At 45.2% G+C, this 17,148-nt stretch overlaps 1 protein-coding gene across 1 annotated transcript in view; it reads left to right on the top strand.

The window, feature by feature from the left end:
* Window positions 1–16,081, top strand: part of AP1S3 (adaptor related protein complex 1 subunit sigma 3) — a 29,563-nt gene extending 13,482 nt beyond the window's left edge. Inside the window, exons 2-5 of the mRNA XM_079975946.1 lie at window positions 5,650–5,828; window positions 8,505–8,613; window positions 11,433–11,570; window positions 15,669–16,081. Of these exons, the coding sequence (XP_079832072.1) occupies window positions 5,650–5,828; window positions 8,505–8,613; window positions 11,433–11,570; window positions 15,669–15,704 (462 nt within the window). The 3' untranslated portion in view covers window positions 15,705–16,081. The remainder of the gene's footprint in view (window positions 1–5,649; window positions 5,829–8,504; window positions 8,614–11,432; window positions 11,571–15,668) is intronic.
* Window positions 16,082–17,148: the final 1,067 nt, after the last annotated feature.

Here is a 17,148-nt window from a genome sequence, read left to right as displayed (position 1 = left end):
TCTTGCCAGCTATGGATGATGGAAGTTGTAGTCCAACAACACTGTGTAGCAGTGTCTTTTTGTATCAGGCTCCATCCTCAGACCTTAGTCAGCCAAGGAGAGGATTAAAATCAGGCCTCCTCCTCGTCCTGTTTGCTCACTGCACCAGGTAGTCAGTGGTACTGAACGTGGAGATTTGTCTTAATATAAATTTCATTTAGGGAAAGGCTGGAGAAAACCCTTTTGGTCTGCCTGCTTGATAATTCACAGCTTTATATTAGGTAGTTGTTTGCTCTTTTACATACCAGCTGCCTGCCCTTTGATTATTCAAATAAATTTAAATTGACAAGAAGACATAGCCCTTTAGCTCCAGGGTACATGCAATCTCTGCAGGAGAGATAACAGAACAGGAACATACTGTAATAGGGGGGAAAGGTGTAAGTGTGGCAGCGGGAGAGATGGAACGACAGCTTAACCCTGTTGAATAAAACAGTTCCTGCTAGGTTGTGTGATATAGCAATGGCAGTCTGTATATAATGATCTGATCCTCTGTTATCAGGAACAATTTATTATCTGAATTTACTGTGTCCTTGGATCAATACGACTCTTTTATTTTAAAACCCCTCTAATATATTAAAGCATATGTTCATTTGCCGGTTATTCTTGATTTTGCCTTGCTAACTTCTGTCTTCCTGTTGCTGCCAACGACATACAGCCCCCCCCCTCGTCCCTGGGCCCTGTGTGAGGTTTTGCTGCCAGCCAAATGGCTTCTTTGCTTTTCTCAAGGGTTTTGCAGCATTTAGTACGATCTTCCCTGGAAGGGAGCCACATGCCTTGCTATATCCCAGCTGTTGATTCCCCTTGCGTGTACCCAGTTTCTACTGGGAATGTTGTGCTCTTCTCCATTGCTTGTCCTTCACTCTGTCATGGAAACATTATCTAATAAAAAAATTATTCTGTTACTGAGCCTGGCCCTTTGTGAGGAGGCCCAAGTTATGCACCAGATCAGCCAGTCCAGGTGGGTTGGGTAGGAGAGGAAGGCCAGACTTTGCAGGTAGGCAATAGCTTTTTTAAAAAAGCAAATATGATATTTGTGAAGCAGTGGCAGGAATCCAGAGGGTTCCAGGTGCTCACCCAAGGTTGTGTCTCTGTTGGGAAATGGAGGCACAGTGGAGGCCTTTAAGAAATATGGCTTATTTTACATACATTTACACCTAGAGCCCTTCATGAAGGGGGTGCAGAAGATTACGCCCCAAGCAGCAATCAAAATTTGCCAGGCGCCAGGAGCATTTTGCACCACCTGGCTATTGGCTACTTGTTAACAAGTGAAGATACCCAGGAGCTAAAATGGTGCCTGATGCCTCTACCATCTGGAAGTGCATGCCTGGGTATCCTTGGATCTTAACTGTTTCCACACACTAACAACACATCCTATAGAACTCTATCTGCTATATTTTATCTGCGCAATCAGAATGAATTTCAGGAACCAGTTGTTTTGAAGGATTTATTTTGTACTCACTGTGTTTCTAGCGCTGTGTTTTAAATCCATGTTCACAATGCATATGTATCTTGCACTTTGATATAAAAGACTATCTGATACGTTGCTTCTCAATCTGGCTTCATGCTGATTGGGGTCCTTATACCTTATTTTTCGCTCTATAAGACGCACGTTTCCCCTCCTAAAAAGTAAGGGGAAATGTGTGTGCCTCTTATGGAGCAAATGCAGGCTGCGCAGCTTCGCTGAAGCCAGGAGAGCAAGAGGGATTGGTGCGCACCGATCCCTCTTGCTCTCCTGGCTTCAGGGATAGCCTCCCGAAGCCTCCTGAGCAGAGTGGGAGCCCTCCCGCTGTGCTCAGGAGGCTTCGCGTTGCTTTCGCTGAAGCCAGGAGATCCCTCTTGCTCTCCTGGCTTTGCATCGCTGGACAGCCGCTGCGCAGCTTTCCCTCTCTGCGCAGCGCCCCTTCAGCGAAGCGGCAGGAGAAATGGAGCCCCTTCTGTTTCTCCTGCTACTTTGCTAGAGAGGTGCTGCACAGAGTGGGAGAGAACATTTTTTTTCTTGTTCTCCTCCTCTAGAACTTGGTGCATCTTATGGTCAGGTGCGTCTTATAGAGCGAAAAATACGGTAAGCTGTTCCAAATGCACCTCTAGCTAAGATGTGAACAATTGTGTGTAAGGTCAGACAATCCCCACTGTCAACACTAACGAAAACAAATACGACACTAGCGAAGTGGCACTGATTTGAGCAGCTGGGAAGGGGAAACTGTGAAACACACTAAAAATGCACACATCTCCACTGTGCTCTAAGGCGCTGATGTGAGCACACTCCTGTAGATCAGGGTTCTTCAAAGCTGTGAGCCTGGCAAACCTATATCTCTCTGATATAGGTATGCCAGTTTCCTTTGCCTCTTCACTCCCTTCTTGCTATTTCCTTAAGCCCCTGCTTTGGTGTGTGTTGTCCTGATTTAAGCTTCATTCAGACATAAAGATCAACTCTGATGTTGTTGTTATAAGAACATGCTGTGGTGAGCTTCAGACTTTCCTGTCCCCCCCCTTTTTTTTTTTACATACAAGGGGGAGAAGAGCTGAGACTTCCACTTGCAGTTTGGACAAAAGCACAAAAACTACAAACAAATGCAGGAAACCGTGGTTTGCGCAAACTATGGACTCGGCTAGATTGGTAAAGAAAAGGCTTTTTATATGCATTATAACACTGTGACACCAGATGGCGCAGTGGAGTTCCGTTTTGGCCGACACAAGTTCTCATACAAAGTTTAAAATGTGTTAAACTGAAATGCTTATTTGCTGTGTCTAAGTAGGAAAGCCTGTGTTTAAGTAGGAAACCAGGAGACCACAGTTTGCTCCTGGAGTGATATCCTGGCTTGTTAACAACTGTTGCCTGTGAAAATTGAAGTTTCCTTTGTTTGGACATAATGGAAAACTGATGCTTGTTACAAATCCCAGATGGAAGCTTTCATTCTCTTCCCCTCCCAGGAGAGGCTCACTGTAGTGCATTCTCATTACAACACATGGCTTCCAAGCCCTCTTCAGGCATTAATACAGTTTCTTAAATTAATATGCAAGGGGGATTTTGAGGATAAGTGCACTGGTTCTTGCTGCCCTTGTCGCCGTTCCACTGACCTATTCAGGCCTCCTTCTTCTTTTCTTGCCATGACTGCTGATCTTGACCCTATGCTCTAGGAGGGTTTCCATAGCTATTGACTCTTTCACTTCAACCTACAAAGTCAGAATGTTGGCGATCATTCTAAGGCTGGCCACTTCCCCCAGCAGATGGAATGCTTCTGAAAATCTTACGCTGCTGAATGTGGGGCTGGAAAATTATAAAAATAACTTGTCGCGTAGCAGGGATAACAAAATTCTAGTCCTGCCTTTAGAGCTTGCTGATGTGCTGCTTGTACTAATAATGTGAAATGATCTGGAGAAAAAAATAGTGTTAACAGCAACAACAAAAACCTTGAATTTTTTGCTGCCCTGGTGGCTTTACTATAAGTAGCTGCTGTGTGTCTCCCATGGCAACAAGTGTCTCTTATGCTCTCTTCCTCCTCTCACCACCCACCTTCCATATACACAGCATATTGCAAGCAGATAGTGTTACTTCGGTTTCAGAGACGCAAGGTGAAGTATCTGGATGTAGCTGGATGAGCAATCTGACTGAGAGCCAGGAGCCCAAATTAATTTTGACGACTGTTACTTAATTAAGCCACTTGTATCTCCCTTTTAATTATGTCACTGTGGTGCACGCTAGGAGAGGGAACAGGAAAGCACACTGTGTTCTCTTGTTCGCTGCTTTGAACCTTTCCTCTTGGACCACACATCGATCGCCTCAGGCTGAGAAATATTGTCGAACGGACGAGATGTCACTGAACCCAAAGTGACTCAGTTCTTTAAATCAACAGAAACTTTTGCTCGGCGGCCCAGGAAGACTGTGGCCTAGAGCAGTGTTTCCCAACCTTGGGCCTCCAGCTGTTTTTGAACTACAATTCCCATCATCCCTGACCACTGGTCTTGCTAGCTAGGGATGATGGGAGTTGTAGTCCAAAAACAGCTGGAGGCCCAAGGTTGGGAAACACTGGCCTAGAGCACAATACAAACTGAAGACCACCAAGAACTCTTGAGGCCTATGCTACTGGTGTCTTTGAACTTGGGACTGAGCGGAAGATAGACAGGGATTTATGGGTATCTGCAGTAGATCAGGAAGCAGGAAGTGGGCACACCCTCTTCAGATGGGCTTCCTGTTATATGTACCTACAGTAATTCTGTCTGTCTTTCTGAAAAGCTGAGAAAATCTCAAGTCATGTGCTTTGTTCATCTTGGAGCAGATTGTGACCTTTGTCAGACTTGGCCCACTTGGTTATTTCCATAAACCACACCCACTTGTCTTGTCCCTGGTGTTGTATGTGATACAGAGTGGGAGACAGGTAAACTTACAGCCTTCACTTCAATATAAACCGCATGGAAACACATTTCAAAAGGTTTGTTGTCACCTGCTGTCATAAGGACATTTGGTGATTGATGGGTGGCCCACGGAGCTTGTGGAGATAAGGATCCAGCCTGCCAGGTTGGAAGAGTTTCCCATCCTTGGAATAAAATCTACATTAGTGATGGGGTACCTATGATCCTCCAGTTGTTGTTGTAGGACAACAACTCCCATCATTGCCATTGTCCGTGTTGGCGAGCAAATGGAAGTTGCAGTCTGACAGAGGGCCACAGGTTCCCATTCCTGGTTAATGTCATGTAACAGCCAGTGTCTCCGCTTAGCCATGAAACCTATTGCATGACCTTGAGCCAGTCACAATCAACTTAACTCCAAAGTGTTTTGGTAAGTGGACAATCCCAATGTATAACACACAGACCTTTTTGCAAGCAGAAAAGGGATTAACAGATACAAAATATTTGCTATTTTTTGTACATAATTATGATGGGTCATGACTTGGGAAGTCATGCAAGATATGTTGCTCTTGGAGAAGAAAGTGGCATCGTCCATAGTGCTAAATGTATATTAAATAAAATGCATTCAATGAAATCTCAAATCCTGCAACTTTAGGTGGCCACCACTCTGACTGAAGTGTGTTCTGAACAATCCTGTTCAAAATCTGATGTCATCTTTTGATAATTGCAGTGTTTGCATTGGTGGTATTTGGGTTTACCCAGATAGGTGTGTTCAGCAGTCACAGGTATGCACTGTTTTTCTGTTCTTTTATAGTGGTGTTTGGTTACTGCAGGCATGAACCTGATAAATAAGGCCATTGCAGGATCTTCGCCTACAGCCTGTACAAAAAAACAGCACAGTTGGTTACATGGGAAAATGATAAGCTGAAGATCTTTTGAAGGACTACTGACATGGCCCTGACTGGAAGCAACCAAATGTAGCTGAACTTGCACAACACATGACAATTGCTTGTTTAAAAGTTCAGGAAGACAGCTAGTTGCATTTGGTTAAAGTACGCAATCTCTGCTATGATTTAACATTACACCTGAACCAGCCCAGGGCAACCCTAGGTTCTCTTGAAACCATTATTATTCATCATTTCCTGAACTTTAAGTGTTTTCCTTGATAACAGGGCAGATGTTTTCACTCAAATGCAGTTTTGTTAATGCAAGTTGTGTTGGTCTTTGTCTCAATATTACCCCAAATCGTTTTCTTTACTCTAGATGCAGTTTATACTGCTCTTCAGCCGGCAAGGGAAATTAAGACTCCAGAAATGGTTTATTACACTGCCTGAAAAAGAGAAGAAAAAGATCACCCGAGAAATTGTGCAGATTATTTTGTCTCGCAACCAGAAAATGAGCAGTTTTGTTGACTGGAAAGACCTCAAGCTTGTTTACAAAAGGTGTGAGTAGTTTTACAAGTCGGCTTTTTACACAAAGCATGTCGCTTCACATGGAAGCACCACAAAGTAACAGCAAAACAAAATCAATCTAGTTTGCGTTGGCGGAGTGAACTGACAAACAAGAGGAACACCATTCAAAATTTCTGTAGTACTTACCACTAGTAGGAAAGAAAAAGAAAGAAGGCAGCAGGCATGATCTCTTGAAGGAAGCCTGTGCCCAGTGAATTCCACTAATTCCTGTCATAAGAAACATGGCATGCTTGTTTATATCAAATGATTAAGGTTTTACACTGGGGTGGGGATATTTTTCAGCCCAGAAGCCACTGTCCATTCTGGGCAACCTTCTGGGGGCTGCATGCCAATGAATGGGACCAGAGGCAGAAGTTGATAATGGAGCAATAAATGTAAATATGTTAGGCTAGTTTCTATGCAAACTCTCACACACCTCTGTCCTGCACCCAGGCAAGCAAAATGCACAATCGGGATTTCAAGGACACATTCCAGCCATGCAGAAACACTTGAGGGTGCAAAGTAGGGCTGGGGAGGCATGTGGTTTGGGAGAGAAGAGTCCCGAGGGCCAGAGAAAGAGGTCTGAAGGGCTGCATCCCAGTTATAGTTCTAATTTTAAGGAGCATTATTCAAGATAGTGGGGGTGGCAGATGCATCAAGGGAATGAAGTATTAAACAGGAAATTGAAGCTGGAGCCAACTAATTTGGCTAGAGGAGGTGCATTGACATCCTCTGGCAGGATGACCCAGGGAGGGGGCATGATATGGAGAGAGTCCCAAGGGCCAGATTAAAAAAAAGGCCACATTTTGCACCCAGGCCTCGGGTCCCCCCCTCCTGCTTTACATCACTTAATTGGAGCCAGCATTTGAGATGAGGAGTGAAGATGGAGAGCACCTCCCTGAGATAATAAAATCTACTGATGTGCCTTTTAAATGAATGGACATCAAGAGTTGCCATTAAGTGCTGGACTCGCAATTATTTTCATGGGATGCCAGTGCATTGATCTTCTTCTGTATTGTTCCACTGGGTATTTCTGAATGCTGGAGGCTGTCCCAGTTTTAAAGGAAAGTACAGAAATGTTCAAACTTTCTGAAGCTGCCTTTCTGAACATTGTGTGTGAAAGAACGTTTGGAAGATCATAGCTTGCCGAAACATTGAAGGCGATATAAGACCACTGTTGCTTGTGGCTATAAAACAGATCAATCCCCTTCATATGTTAGGGCCAAATTAACAGGTTTTTGGTAAACACAGTTTTTTGCCCTGTGTTGCTTGTGTTTCCATTTCTAATTTGGGGGTTGGGGTGGGATGAAGACTGAGGAAACTGTTGTTTATTCTCTGGTGTTTATTCTCCAGCAGTGGGATGGGGGGTGGTTGAATTTGTCAGAGTGATTGTGCAGAAAAAGACAAGTTAAACGCACTCCTAAATGGACCCAATCCATGAACACCCCTCCTCCATATGCTATTTTGAAAGGGAAAACCAGACCCACAAGGAAAAGGACATATTTAATATAATTTGGAGTTTGGTCCTCAGTATGGAGCACTACAAAAACGTATAAAAGTTTTGTGTCCGTATTGTGCAATGCAGCAGGGTGGGCAATAGGCTCAGGGCCAAATCAGCTCTCTAGCCTCTCTGCCCTACCGTCAGGACTTGGCCCAGGCTGCATCCCTCACTGACCCTGCTGGGCACCTTCCTCTAGCTATTCTGCCTGGCTGGAATGTGTCCTTGAACCGTGATCACTCTTGCTTGCAGAATGGAAAATAGAGAGTGGTGTTGCCTGGCCTTTCCTACTTTTGCCACACCCACCACTGACATGTGGCCCTCAGAAGGCCCACCCCCATGAGGCAATGTGGCCCTTGAATTAAAAAATGTTCCCCTTCCCTCCTATAACGGGATAGAAAATCCGTACGTCAGTGCTTGTAACAAGGGGGAAATGTTTTTCTGTGACACAGCCTTCAGTTCTTTCAACAGCTGTTGTCTGTATCCAGGCTTAAGGTCATAGAAAAGATGTGTGAGGAGCAGAGGTCCCCCCCCCCACAAAAAAATGTTTAGGGGTACTCTCATTTCCCTACTCATATTGAAATATTGCCCCGCAATGAGGCCAAACTTTGATTCACAAAATGTTTAGGGGTTTGCGTACCCCTGCATCCCCCCCCCAGGAAAAAAAGCACTGGTGAGAACAGTCATGAGGCTGTGTGGGCAAGTTGCACCCCAGCATCTATATGCACAGTGACCATTACTCCCTTCCACCTGTGCCTTTGAAAAAAGGAGAAGATATAATACTTGGCTTGTATGAAAGCATAACAAAAAGGAACACAATTATAATAGCATCAGATGCAGAGCTGTGAGAGATTTATGTGATAAAAAGCAAGCTTTTATTTCCGATTCCATTATCATTACTTCTGATTATTGCACCAAAAACTGCCCACGTTTGCATATCTGAAATGATGTTCATCGTGTCATTTTCATTAGTGCAGGCAAGGAAGTCAGATGGATTTATATGAAAGGCCTAATTAATTAAGGGCTATTCTCCTTGCTTTTGAGATAAACTGTCTCATTATGTGAAAAAGCAACCGGGGGAAAAAATATTTCAGGGTAACTGACCGTGTAAAGAGCGTGAATATTAATGCTGATAGGTCTCAATATATTTTCATATTTTTAAATTTCAGGTACGCTAGTTTATATTTCTGCTGTGCAGTTGAAGAGCAGGATAACGAACTCTTGACCCTAGAAGTTGTCCATCGTTATGTAGAGCTACTGGATAGATATTTTGGAAATGTAAGTTTACTAGGTTTTCCCCAGAAACACCTGGCTCCGCTTGTTTTCCTTGTCAGATATTTGTTGAGTGTTGTCTGTTGTTTCTTCTGTCCACAGAAATGACTCTAAATTCCCTGCAAGGTTTGTTTGTGTTTTGTTTTTAGAATAACAGGTTTGGGCCATTTTCTGTAAAGATACTCTGTTTCAACTGAAAAGAATTATTTGGGGGGAAAACTTTGCTATGAAAACAACCACCACAACCTCTGGAGGGCCACAGGTCCTCTTTGCCTTCCCTAAAAGATTACCGTATTTTTCGCCCTATAGGACGCACCGGCCCATAGGATGCACGCGTCTCCCCGCCGCCAGCCTCCAAACCATGTCGGGAGACAGCGGGATGGCGCTCTGCGCCTCCCTGCTATCCCCCGAGCTTGCGGGGCTGGCGGTGGGGCTCTCCTGAAGCCTGGAGAGCGAGAGGGGTCGGTGCGCACCGACCCCTCTCGCTCGCCAGGCTTCAGCGAAAGCCTGCATTCGTCCCATAGGACGCACACACATTTCCCCTTCATTTTTGGAGGGGAAAAAGTGCATCCTATAGGGCGAAAAATACGGTAAGTCTGAAGCATAGGAAGCCCAGTGATTCTCAACCTGCTGTTTTTCTTGGACAGAGACATCCTGGTCACAGTTATCTGTGCTCTGGTAATCTCTAGAGCATTGACTACTGCAGGGCTTTTAATGTAGGGCTGCATTGGAACTTTCTACAATTTCATCGTGCCTTTATATTGGAATTCACTTTTCCGTTTCATTGAGAAAGGTGGGAGAGAAATCCACACAATAATTTAATGAGTGAGAGGCTCCTGTTAATTAGGAAGGATCTTTCATTCCACAGACCGCCTCTTTTGCAGTAATAAAATCCGCCAACAGCTGAGAAACGTCCCACTCCAGCTTTCTGGTACTGCAAAGCCACCTCCAGGGCTGTTTGCCCCTCCCCCCCCATTGCCTGTCTGTAGGCTGATTATTTTCCTCTCTGGTCCTCCACGTACAAATAAGGCTAAGCCTTTATAAAAGTCAGAGCAGGAGGAGAGAGCAAAAACAGCGGGGAGCATAAATGGAGATAAATCGTCAACTGAGCAAAGTTCACGCTGTGACATCTGGGGCTGGGTGAAGCTGTTTTTAATTGGAAGACATGATTAGTGGAAATGCTAAAACAACTTGGAAATCGCCAAGAAAGACAAATGTGTCACAGAAAAAATGGTGAGCGCTAATAAATACGACACTTAAAAAAAAAAAATCAGGTACACATGCACAACAAAAAGGGATGCGGGTGGCGCTGTGGGTAAAAGCCTCAGCGCCTAGGACTTGCCGATCGAAAGGTCGGCGGTTCGAATCCCCGCGGTGGGGTGTGCTCCCGTCGCTCGGTCCCAGCGCCTGCCAACCTAGCAGTTCGAAAGCACCCCCGGGTGCAAGTAGATAAATAGGGACCGCTTACTAGCGGGAAGGTAAACGGCATTCCGTGTGCTGCGCTGGCTCACCAGATGCAGCTTGTCACACTGGCCACGTGACCCGGAAGTGTCTGCGGATAGTGCTGGCTCCCGGCCTCTAGAGTGAGATGAGCGCACAACCCTAGAGTCTGTCAAGACTGGCCCGAACGGGCAGGGGTACCTTTACCTTTACCTTTTTACACATGCACAACAGTGAGTTTTGGAGTAAAAATTAATTCTGGCTTTTGTGCACAGGGTGCACTATGTTTAGTACATGATGACTATGACACCCCACAACTGCTTTTGCATGCTATCGTCCATGCCCCTCTACAATAGTTTGGCTGTCTTCCCCTGCAATAGCTTCTCCTCACCCAGTACTTAAAGAGCCTCTGTGGTGTAGTGGTTAAAATGCAATACCAGGACCTGGGAGACTAGAGTTCAAACCCCAACTCAGCTCGTGAGATGATTTTGAGCCAGTCACTGTCTCTCAGCCCACAGGTATATGAGTTGGAAAGCGAGGGCAAACCATGTACAGTGGTACCTTGGTTGTTGAACAGCTTGGCTCCTGAACAAATCGTCCCCCAAGTGCTGCAACACCAGAAGTGAGTCTTCCAGTTTGCGAACATTTTTCCGAAGCCGAACATCTGACATGGGTTCTGCGGCTTCTGATTGAGTGCAGGAAGCCTCCTGCAGCCAATTGGAAGCCGAGCCTTGGTTTTCAAATGGTTCCGGGAGACGAAGGGAATCCTGGAACGGATTAAGTTCGACAACCAAGGTACCACTGGATGCCACTTTGAGTACCAGGGAGGGGATGTGGCATAGAAGTCACTTAGTGAGTGGCAGAGGAGTTTAAAAATCAGTTTGGGGTAAACCGTTCTGGGAAATCTAACTGAATAAATGCACCAGGCATTTTTGGAACATTGCAATGCCTGAGGTGCCAGAGTATGATGAAGTCAGTTTAATATATAGGTATGGCATTGTTTTCGTCTAACCCAGGGTTTCCTAAACTTGAGTCTTCAGCTGTTTTGGATTACAGTTCCCATCATCCCTGACTACTGGTCCTGCCAGCTAGGGATGATGGGAGTTGTAGTCCAACAACAGCTGGGGACCCATGTTTGGGAAACCCTGATTTAACCCTAGGACAAAACTGATTGAAGAATAATGCAAGCATCATGGGATGCTGCCTCACCTTTGAAATATTATCATGTTGAAACCTCCTTAATGCTTTCAGTCCTGTGTCTCCATTGTTCTCTGCCTGCCACCAGGGTGCACACACAGAACAGGTTTTTGATGAGGCTGTGCACATAACCACACTCAATGCCATAATAAGTGTGCCTGAATATTTCTCTCTGCAATCCTTACCAGGTGTGTGAACTGGATATTATTTTCAATTTTGAAAAGGCGTACTTTATTCTTGATGAGTTTCTGATGGGAGGGGAAATTCAAGAGACTTCCAAAAAATCTGCAGTGAAAGCTATAGAAGATGCTGATATGTTACAAGAGGTAAGAAGAGGTAAGAGAGGTATGAGAGAAGCTAAATCCAGGTTTCTCTCACTCTCTTGTTATTTTATTTTTACTCTTGATGCCCAGTTTGGCTCAAGTTTTATTGCTTGGGCTGTAGGTCACAACCAAATGAAGTCTACAAATGCCAGGTGAATGGAACAAGGCAGACCACAAAAATGTACAAAGATACAAACAAACAAAACCCCCATTAAAATAAAATATCCTTAAAACAGCCTTTCCTAACCTGGTTCCGTCAGACGTTGTTGGACTCCCCCACTCCCATCTGTCCCAGCCAGTGTGACCAATGGTTAGGGATGATGCACAATGTAGTCTAACACCTGGAAGAAACTAGGTTGGTAAAAACAGATTTAAACAATCTTCACTGTAAATATTCATTCATACAGTGTAAACTTGATCCCCCCCGCCCCCCCCCCCCCGGTGCAGGTACAAATGACGCAAATCTTCCAATAATGTGCTTGATTTTATTTGCTAATAAATGTTCTGTTGTCTAAGTCAAAAGTCAAAGAGCCTTAGGAGGTGTGTGTTTTACAGCCTATTTTATCCATGTTCACTGAGAAATCTCATGGAGTTCAGTGGACTTATTCTTAAGTAAATGTCCTTTGGTTTTCTGGTGTAAGTAGCAGCTTAATTCTTGCAAATTATATATAGCAGACTGGTGGGCAAATAGATGACTGTTGCTGTGTGATTTCCCACTCACATTTGGCATTCTATAAACCCTGGCTCGAACTATTCAGAAGCTCTTTGTGTTGGTTGTTTTCTTATAGAAAAAGTGACCATCAGTTACTCACACCGTTTGCTGAATCCTTGATGGAATGTTCATTTCAGCCCTTTTAGTGTCTAAAAAGTGCTTGGCTATTTTTATTGATTTATTTTGCGCAGCAAAGCGGAAGCATAAATGATCTGCCTGCTAGCTTCAAAACCAGCAGAGCTGTCTGCGGCAACCCCAGTTTTGGGCCAAAAACAGACCTTGCGGTAAATCCCCCTTTGAAAGAGAGTAGGGGAGGCATAGGCAAACCCGGCCCTCCAGATGTTTTGGGACTCCAATTCCCATCATCCCTGACCACCGGTCCTGTTAGCTAGGGAGTTGTAGTCCCAAAACATCTGGAGGGCCGAGTTTGCCTATGCCTGGAATAGGGCCTGTTATTCAAAAGCCTTGTGGGAGTGTTGCTCCCTCTTTGAAAGTCAAATATGGCGGACATGAACTGAAAGTGCCATGAATAAATTAATGCTAAGGGAGATGTTTTTGGGACGCGGGTGGCGCTGTGGGTAAAAGCCTCAGCGCCTAGGGCTTGCCGATCGGAAGGTCGGCGGTTCGAATCCCCGCGGCGGGGTGCGCTCCCGCTGCTCGGTCCCAGCGCCTGCCAACCTAGCAGTTCGAAAGCACCCCGGGTGCAAGTAGATAAATAGGGACCGCTTACTGGTGGGAAGGTAAACGGCGTTTCCGTGTGCTGCGCTGGCTCGCCAGATGCAGCTTTGTCACGCTGGCCACGTGACCCGGAAGTGTCTCCGGACAGCGCTGGCCCCCGGCCTCTTGAGTGAGATGGGCGCACCAACCCCAGAGTCTGTCAAGACTGGCCCGTATGGGCAGGGGTACCTTTACCTTTACCTTTAAGGGAGATGTTTTTGGCACCTTTGCTCTGGTCAAGCTGGTTATAGACAATAAGCCAGCGGTATTCATGTGCCATAGAGTGAATATCACTGGAATAAGCTAGCTGTGGTAATTGCAACTGCTGGCTGTGCAAAATAGGCAGAGAGAGCACAATCCAGAACATATTACAAATTCCTAAGGACCTGATCACACACTAAAGTTCCTGCCCATCAGAGTGGCTGGCCTTCCCAGGCAATTCATTTTGTGTGGATGGAAGTAAAAAGGGATCTAAATGTGTAATCCTGGGACATAAAAACGTAAGAACCACCTGTGGGATCAGGCCAGTGGGCCATCTAGTCCAGTATTCTGTTTGCACAGTAGCCAGCCAGATGCCTGTGGAAGGCCTGCAAGCGAAACCTGAGTGCCACAACACTCACCTCTTCTGTGGTTTTCAGCAACTGGTATTCAGAAGCATACTGCCTCTGGCAGCAGTAGAGCATATCCAGCTACCTTTGTAGCCACTGATAGCCCTTATCCACCATGAGTTTGTCTAATGCTTCTTAAAAAAGCCATCCAAGTTGGCGGTCATCACTTCCTCTAAAGGTAAAGGGACCCCTGACCATTAGGTCCAGTCGTGGCCGACTCTGGAGTTGTGGCGCTCATCTCGCTTTATTGGCTGAGGGAGCCGGCGTACAGCTTCTGGGTCATGTGGCCAGCATGACTAAGCCGATTTTGGTGAACCAGAGCAGCGCATGGAAACACCGTTTACCTTCCTGCTGGAGCGGTACCTATTTATCTACTTGCACTTTGAAGTGCTTTTGAACTGCTAGGTTGGCAGGAGCAGGGACCGAGCAACGGGAGCTCACCCCGTGGTGGGGATTTGAACCGCTGACCTTCTGATCGGCAAGTCCGAGGCTCTGTGGTTTAACCCACAGCGCCACCCGTGTCTCTCATCACTTCCTCTAGTTGGGAGCAAATTCCATAGCATAGGTATGACCTGGGTGAAGAAGTGCAGTCAAACCTTGGTTCTTGAAGGCCTCTGTTACCGTACTGTACATTTCAGCTCCCAAACGCCGAAAACCCAGAAGTAACTTTTCTGGTTTTCGAATGATTTTTGGAAGCTGAATGGCTTCCGGGGAGTTTTCTTCTTTTTTCTTGATTGACTTTGACGACCGCCCTTTGATCCTCGGTTGTCAAACGTTTCGGAAGTTGAATGGTCTTCCGGAACGGATTATGTTCGACAACCAAGGTTTGACTGTACTTTTTGCTGGCAGTCATATTCATTGGATCTCCATGAGTTCTGGTGTTACGAGACAGGGAGGGGAAAACCATGGATACTTTTATACAAAAGTCCCATATTGTGTAAGCTTTCCTTAGGTTGGTTGCTGCATCTGTTTGATCATTTTGGTTGGGCAAAATGCCCGTCTCTTGGACTGGGATATCTTTGAACCCTCAGCCAACATGATACCAGGAGTTGGTGGGAACTGTATCCATGACTCTATGGATAGTGTGTCACATTTATCCCTGAGGGCATGTATCCAAAGAAACTCAGGATGCCTCATGGGGGAAATGTCTTCTGTGCGATTCAGCCCTGTGTGGTGGGAATCAATGTAAATGTAGCACATAGGACAGTAAAATGGGTCTCAGACACACTTCAGGGCAGGGGTCAGCAAACTTACCGCGCCTTGGGCTGGTGTCTCCAGTGCCGATCACGCGGAGGGCGGGGGAGTGCGTGCCCATACCCGTGCGCACATGCTATTTCCGGCGCACTTCCGGGTCAGAGAAGCACCGGAAATAGCTTGTGCGCACGGGCCTCCTCTGACCCAGATGTGCACCGGAAATAATGCTTGCGCATGCACAAATAATGCACATGCGCACAAGCTATTTCCAGTGCTCCTCTGACCCGGAAGTGGGAAGCTGCGCAGCGCAGCGCCGCGCCGCGCCGCTAAGCGGGCGGCGGCAACGGGGGTTGCCTCGGGCCGGATAAATGGGTCCCTTGGGTCTTATCTGGCCCGCGGGCCTTAGTTTGGGGACCCCTGCTTTAGGGTTTTAGGATTTATTTATATATAACTCCTCCCAAATAGATAGATATCTCACACATGCATGGAGTTTTGGATGTTTTTTATTATATAGGAAAAAATGACTTAGGACTTTAGTACAAGCAGCTGAAAAAAAATGGAACTAGGTTAGACTCTTGTAAATTGTAACTGGGCCAAATACACCTCCCTGTGATTTTTGAACCCTTGGCTTGATGGACAGCCCACCTGGCTAGGAAACTAAGCTGGAGAGGGGAATTAGTCTACTTATGCAAGTATTCATACAAATTCTGTTAATGATCTCCAATTAGCTTCGCAAATTAGCTGCAGTGCTCTAGATGTTCATCATTTACAAAGCACCTCTTGGTACTGAACCAATTTCCTTGCTGTCACATTATCGTCTATGCGTAATTTTAATAACTGAGTTAATAGCTTAATTGTTCTTTGTTGCAGACAATGGAAGAATATATGAGCAAGCCTGCCTTCTAACTAGAACCTACATAAACAGAAAACGAGGCTGCATACCAATGGTATATGCAAAAATCTGCCTGCTCCTGGATTTTATTTAACAATGAACCCCTCCCACCTCAAACCCTCCTGAAGGGGCTGTCTATGCAATAGTCAAGATGAAGGTCAGCCATAATAGCACAAACATGTATTCTATTTTATATGAGCATGATAGTAAACTTTCTTGGCTGTCCTGATTGAATGTTTGTTTTTACGGCAATTTTTAGCTACCTGCCTTTCACTTCCAAGGAACAGATACTAGAACACTTGAAGGATATATTTATATGACTTTGGGTCAGTTTTTGACCAATTCAGTGTAATTTTGTAAAATAATAATAATAATGAACCAACCAAAAACATTTATTTTGAATGTGGTCATTTTTCTTGGATTAATAATAACCATTTTGCAAAAATGTTGAAGTGTTGATGGAATCTCATTTTCGGATTGCTCTGAAAGCAGGCTTCAGTGCTGGATTTACATATAAGCTAAACAAGCTATAGCTTAGGGCCCCACTCTCTTGGGAGCCCCCCCCCATTTCACTATTAATATACTTCTTAATTGTATTTCAGTTCAACAATTACTTCGATAAAATACATATCTTGTTATGTGCAAATGGCTTTAGATACCTATTAGGTCCATAAATTGCCATATATTCAACACAAAAAACAGTGACAATTTGTTGTTGACAAAGAACAGCTGAACATATAAAGGACCCCATTACATTCAGTAGCTTAGGGCCTCATCAAACCTAAATCCGGCCCTGGCAGGCTTAATTGATTTGTCAGTGTAGTGAGTTATAATGAGAATGTTAATACGCCACATCCTCCCCCCCCCCCACAAAAAAACATTTTTCACAACTAAGATAGAACTAACGTGGGACTATATAATGGGTTGTATCCCCAAAAGTCATGCTGTTAGCACGAGGACTTGCACTTGAATAATGGAACTTTTCCTTTCTCCTGCCCCCCCCCCAATCTCTGGAAGCAGTGAGGAAGGAAAGGTTGTAGAATAGTAATTGTCAGAGCCCTCTGTGGAATAATGATCAATTAATTGCCTGGAACAGAGGTGGCAAAATGTTCTCAGTGAGGCCCCTTCTCTTAGTTCACCCACCTCTTCCTCACCGCTGTTGCCATTACCCATTTGCTTTTCTCTCCCTCTTGGTCCAGTCCACAGAACTTTTTACAACCTGGTGGGGATGGGGGGCGGGGGGGAAGCAAAATTGATTTGAAAGCTGGCATGTTCCAGTGCAAAGAGTGTTGGATGTAAATCATGGAATGCAAAGTTCAAGTCTCTCTGCTCAGTTATTATTTCAATTGAGGCCTTGGGCAAATCACTTTCAGTCTTGTGTTCGTAAATGAGAAAGAGAGGAATAATTATGATCTCGTTCCTAGAGAAGCAGGGTGGGTAGTGGCTCCTGGATCAGGG

The sequence above is a fragment of the Podarcis cretensis genome (genome assembly GCF_951804945.1).
Source record: "Podarcis cretensis genome assembly, chromosome: 5".
NCBI lineage: Eukaryota > Metazoa > Chordata > Lepidosauria > Squamata > Lacertidae > Podarcis > Podarcis cretensis.
The sequence above is the reverse complement of the archived record's forward strand: the minus strand, read 5'-3'. Positions and strand labels throughout refer to the sequence as shown.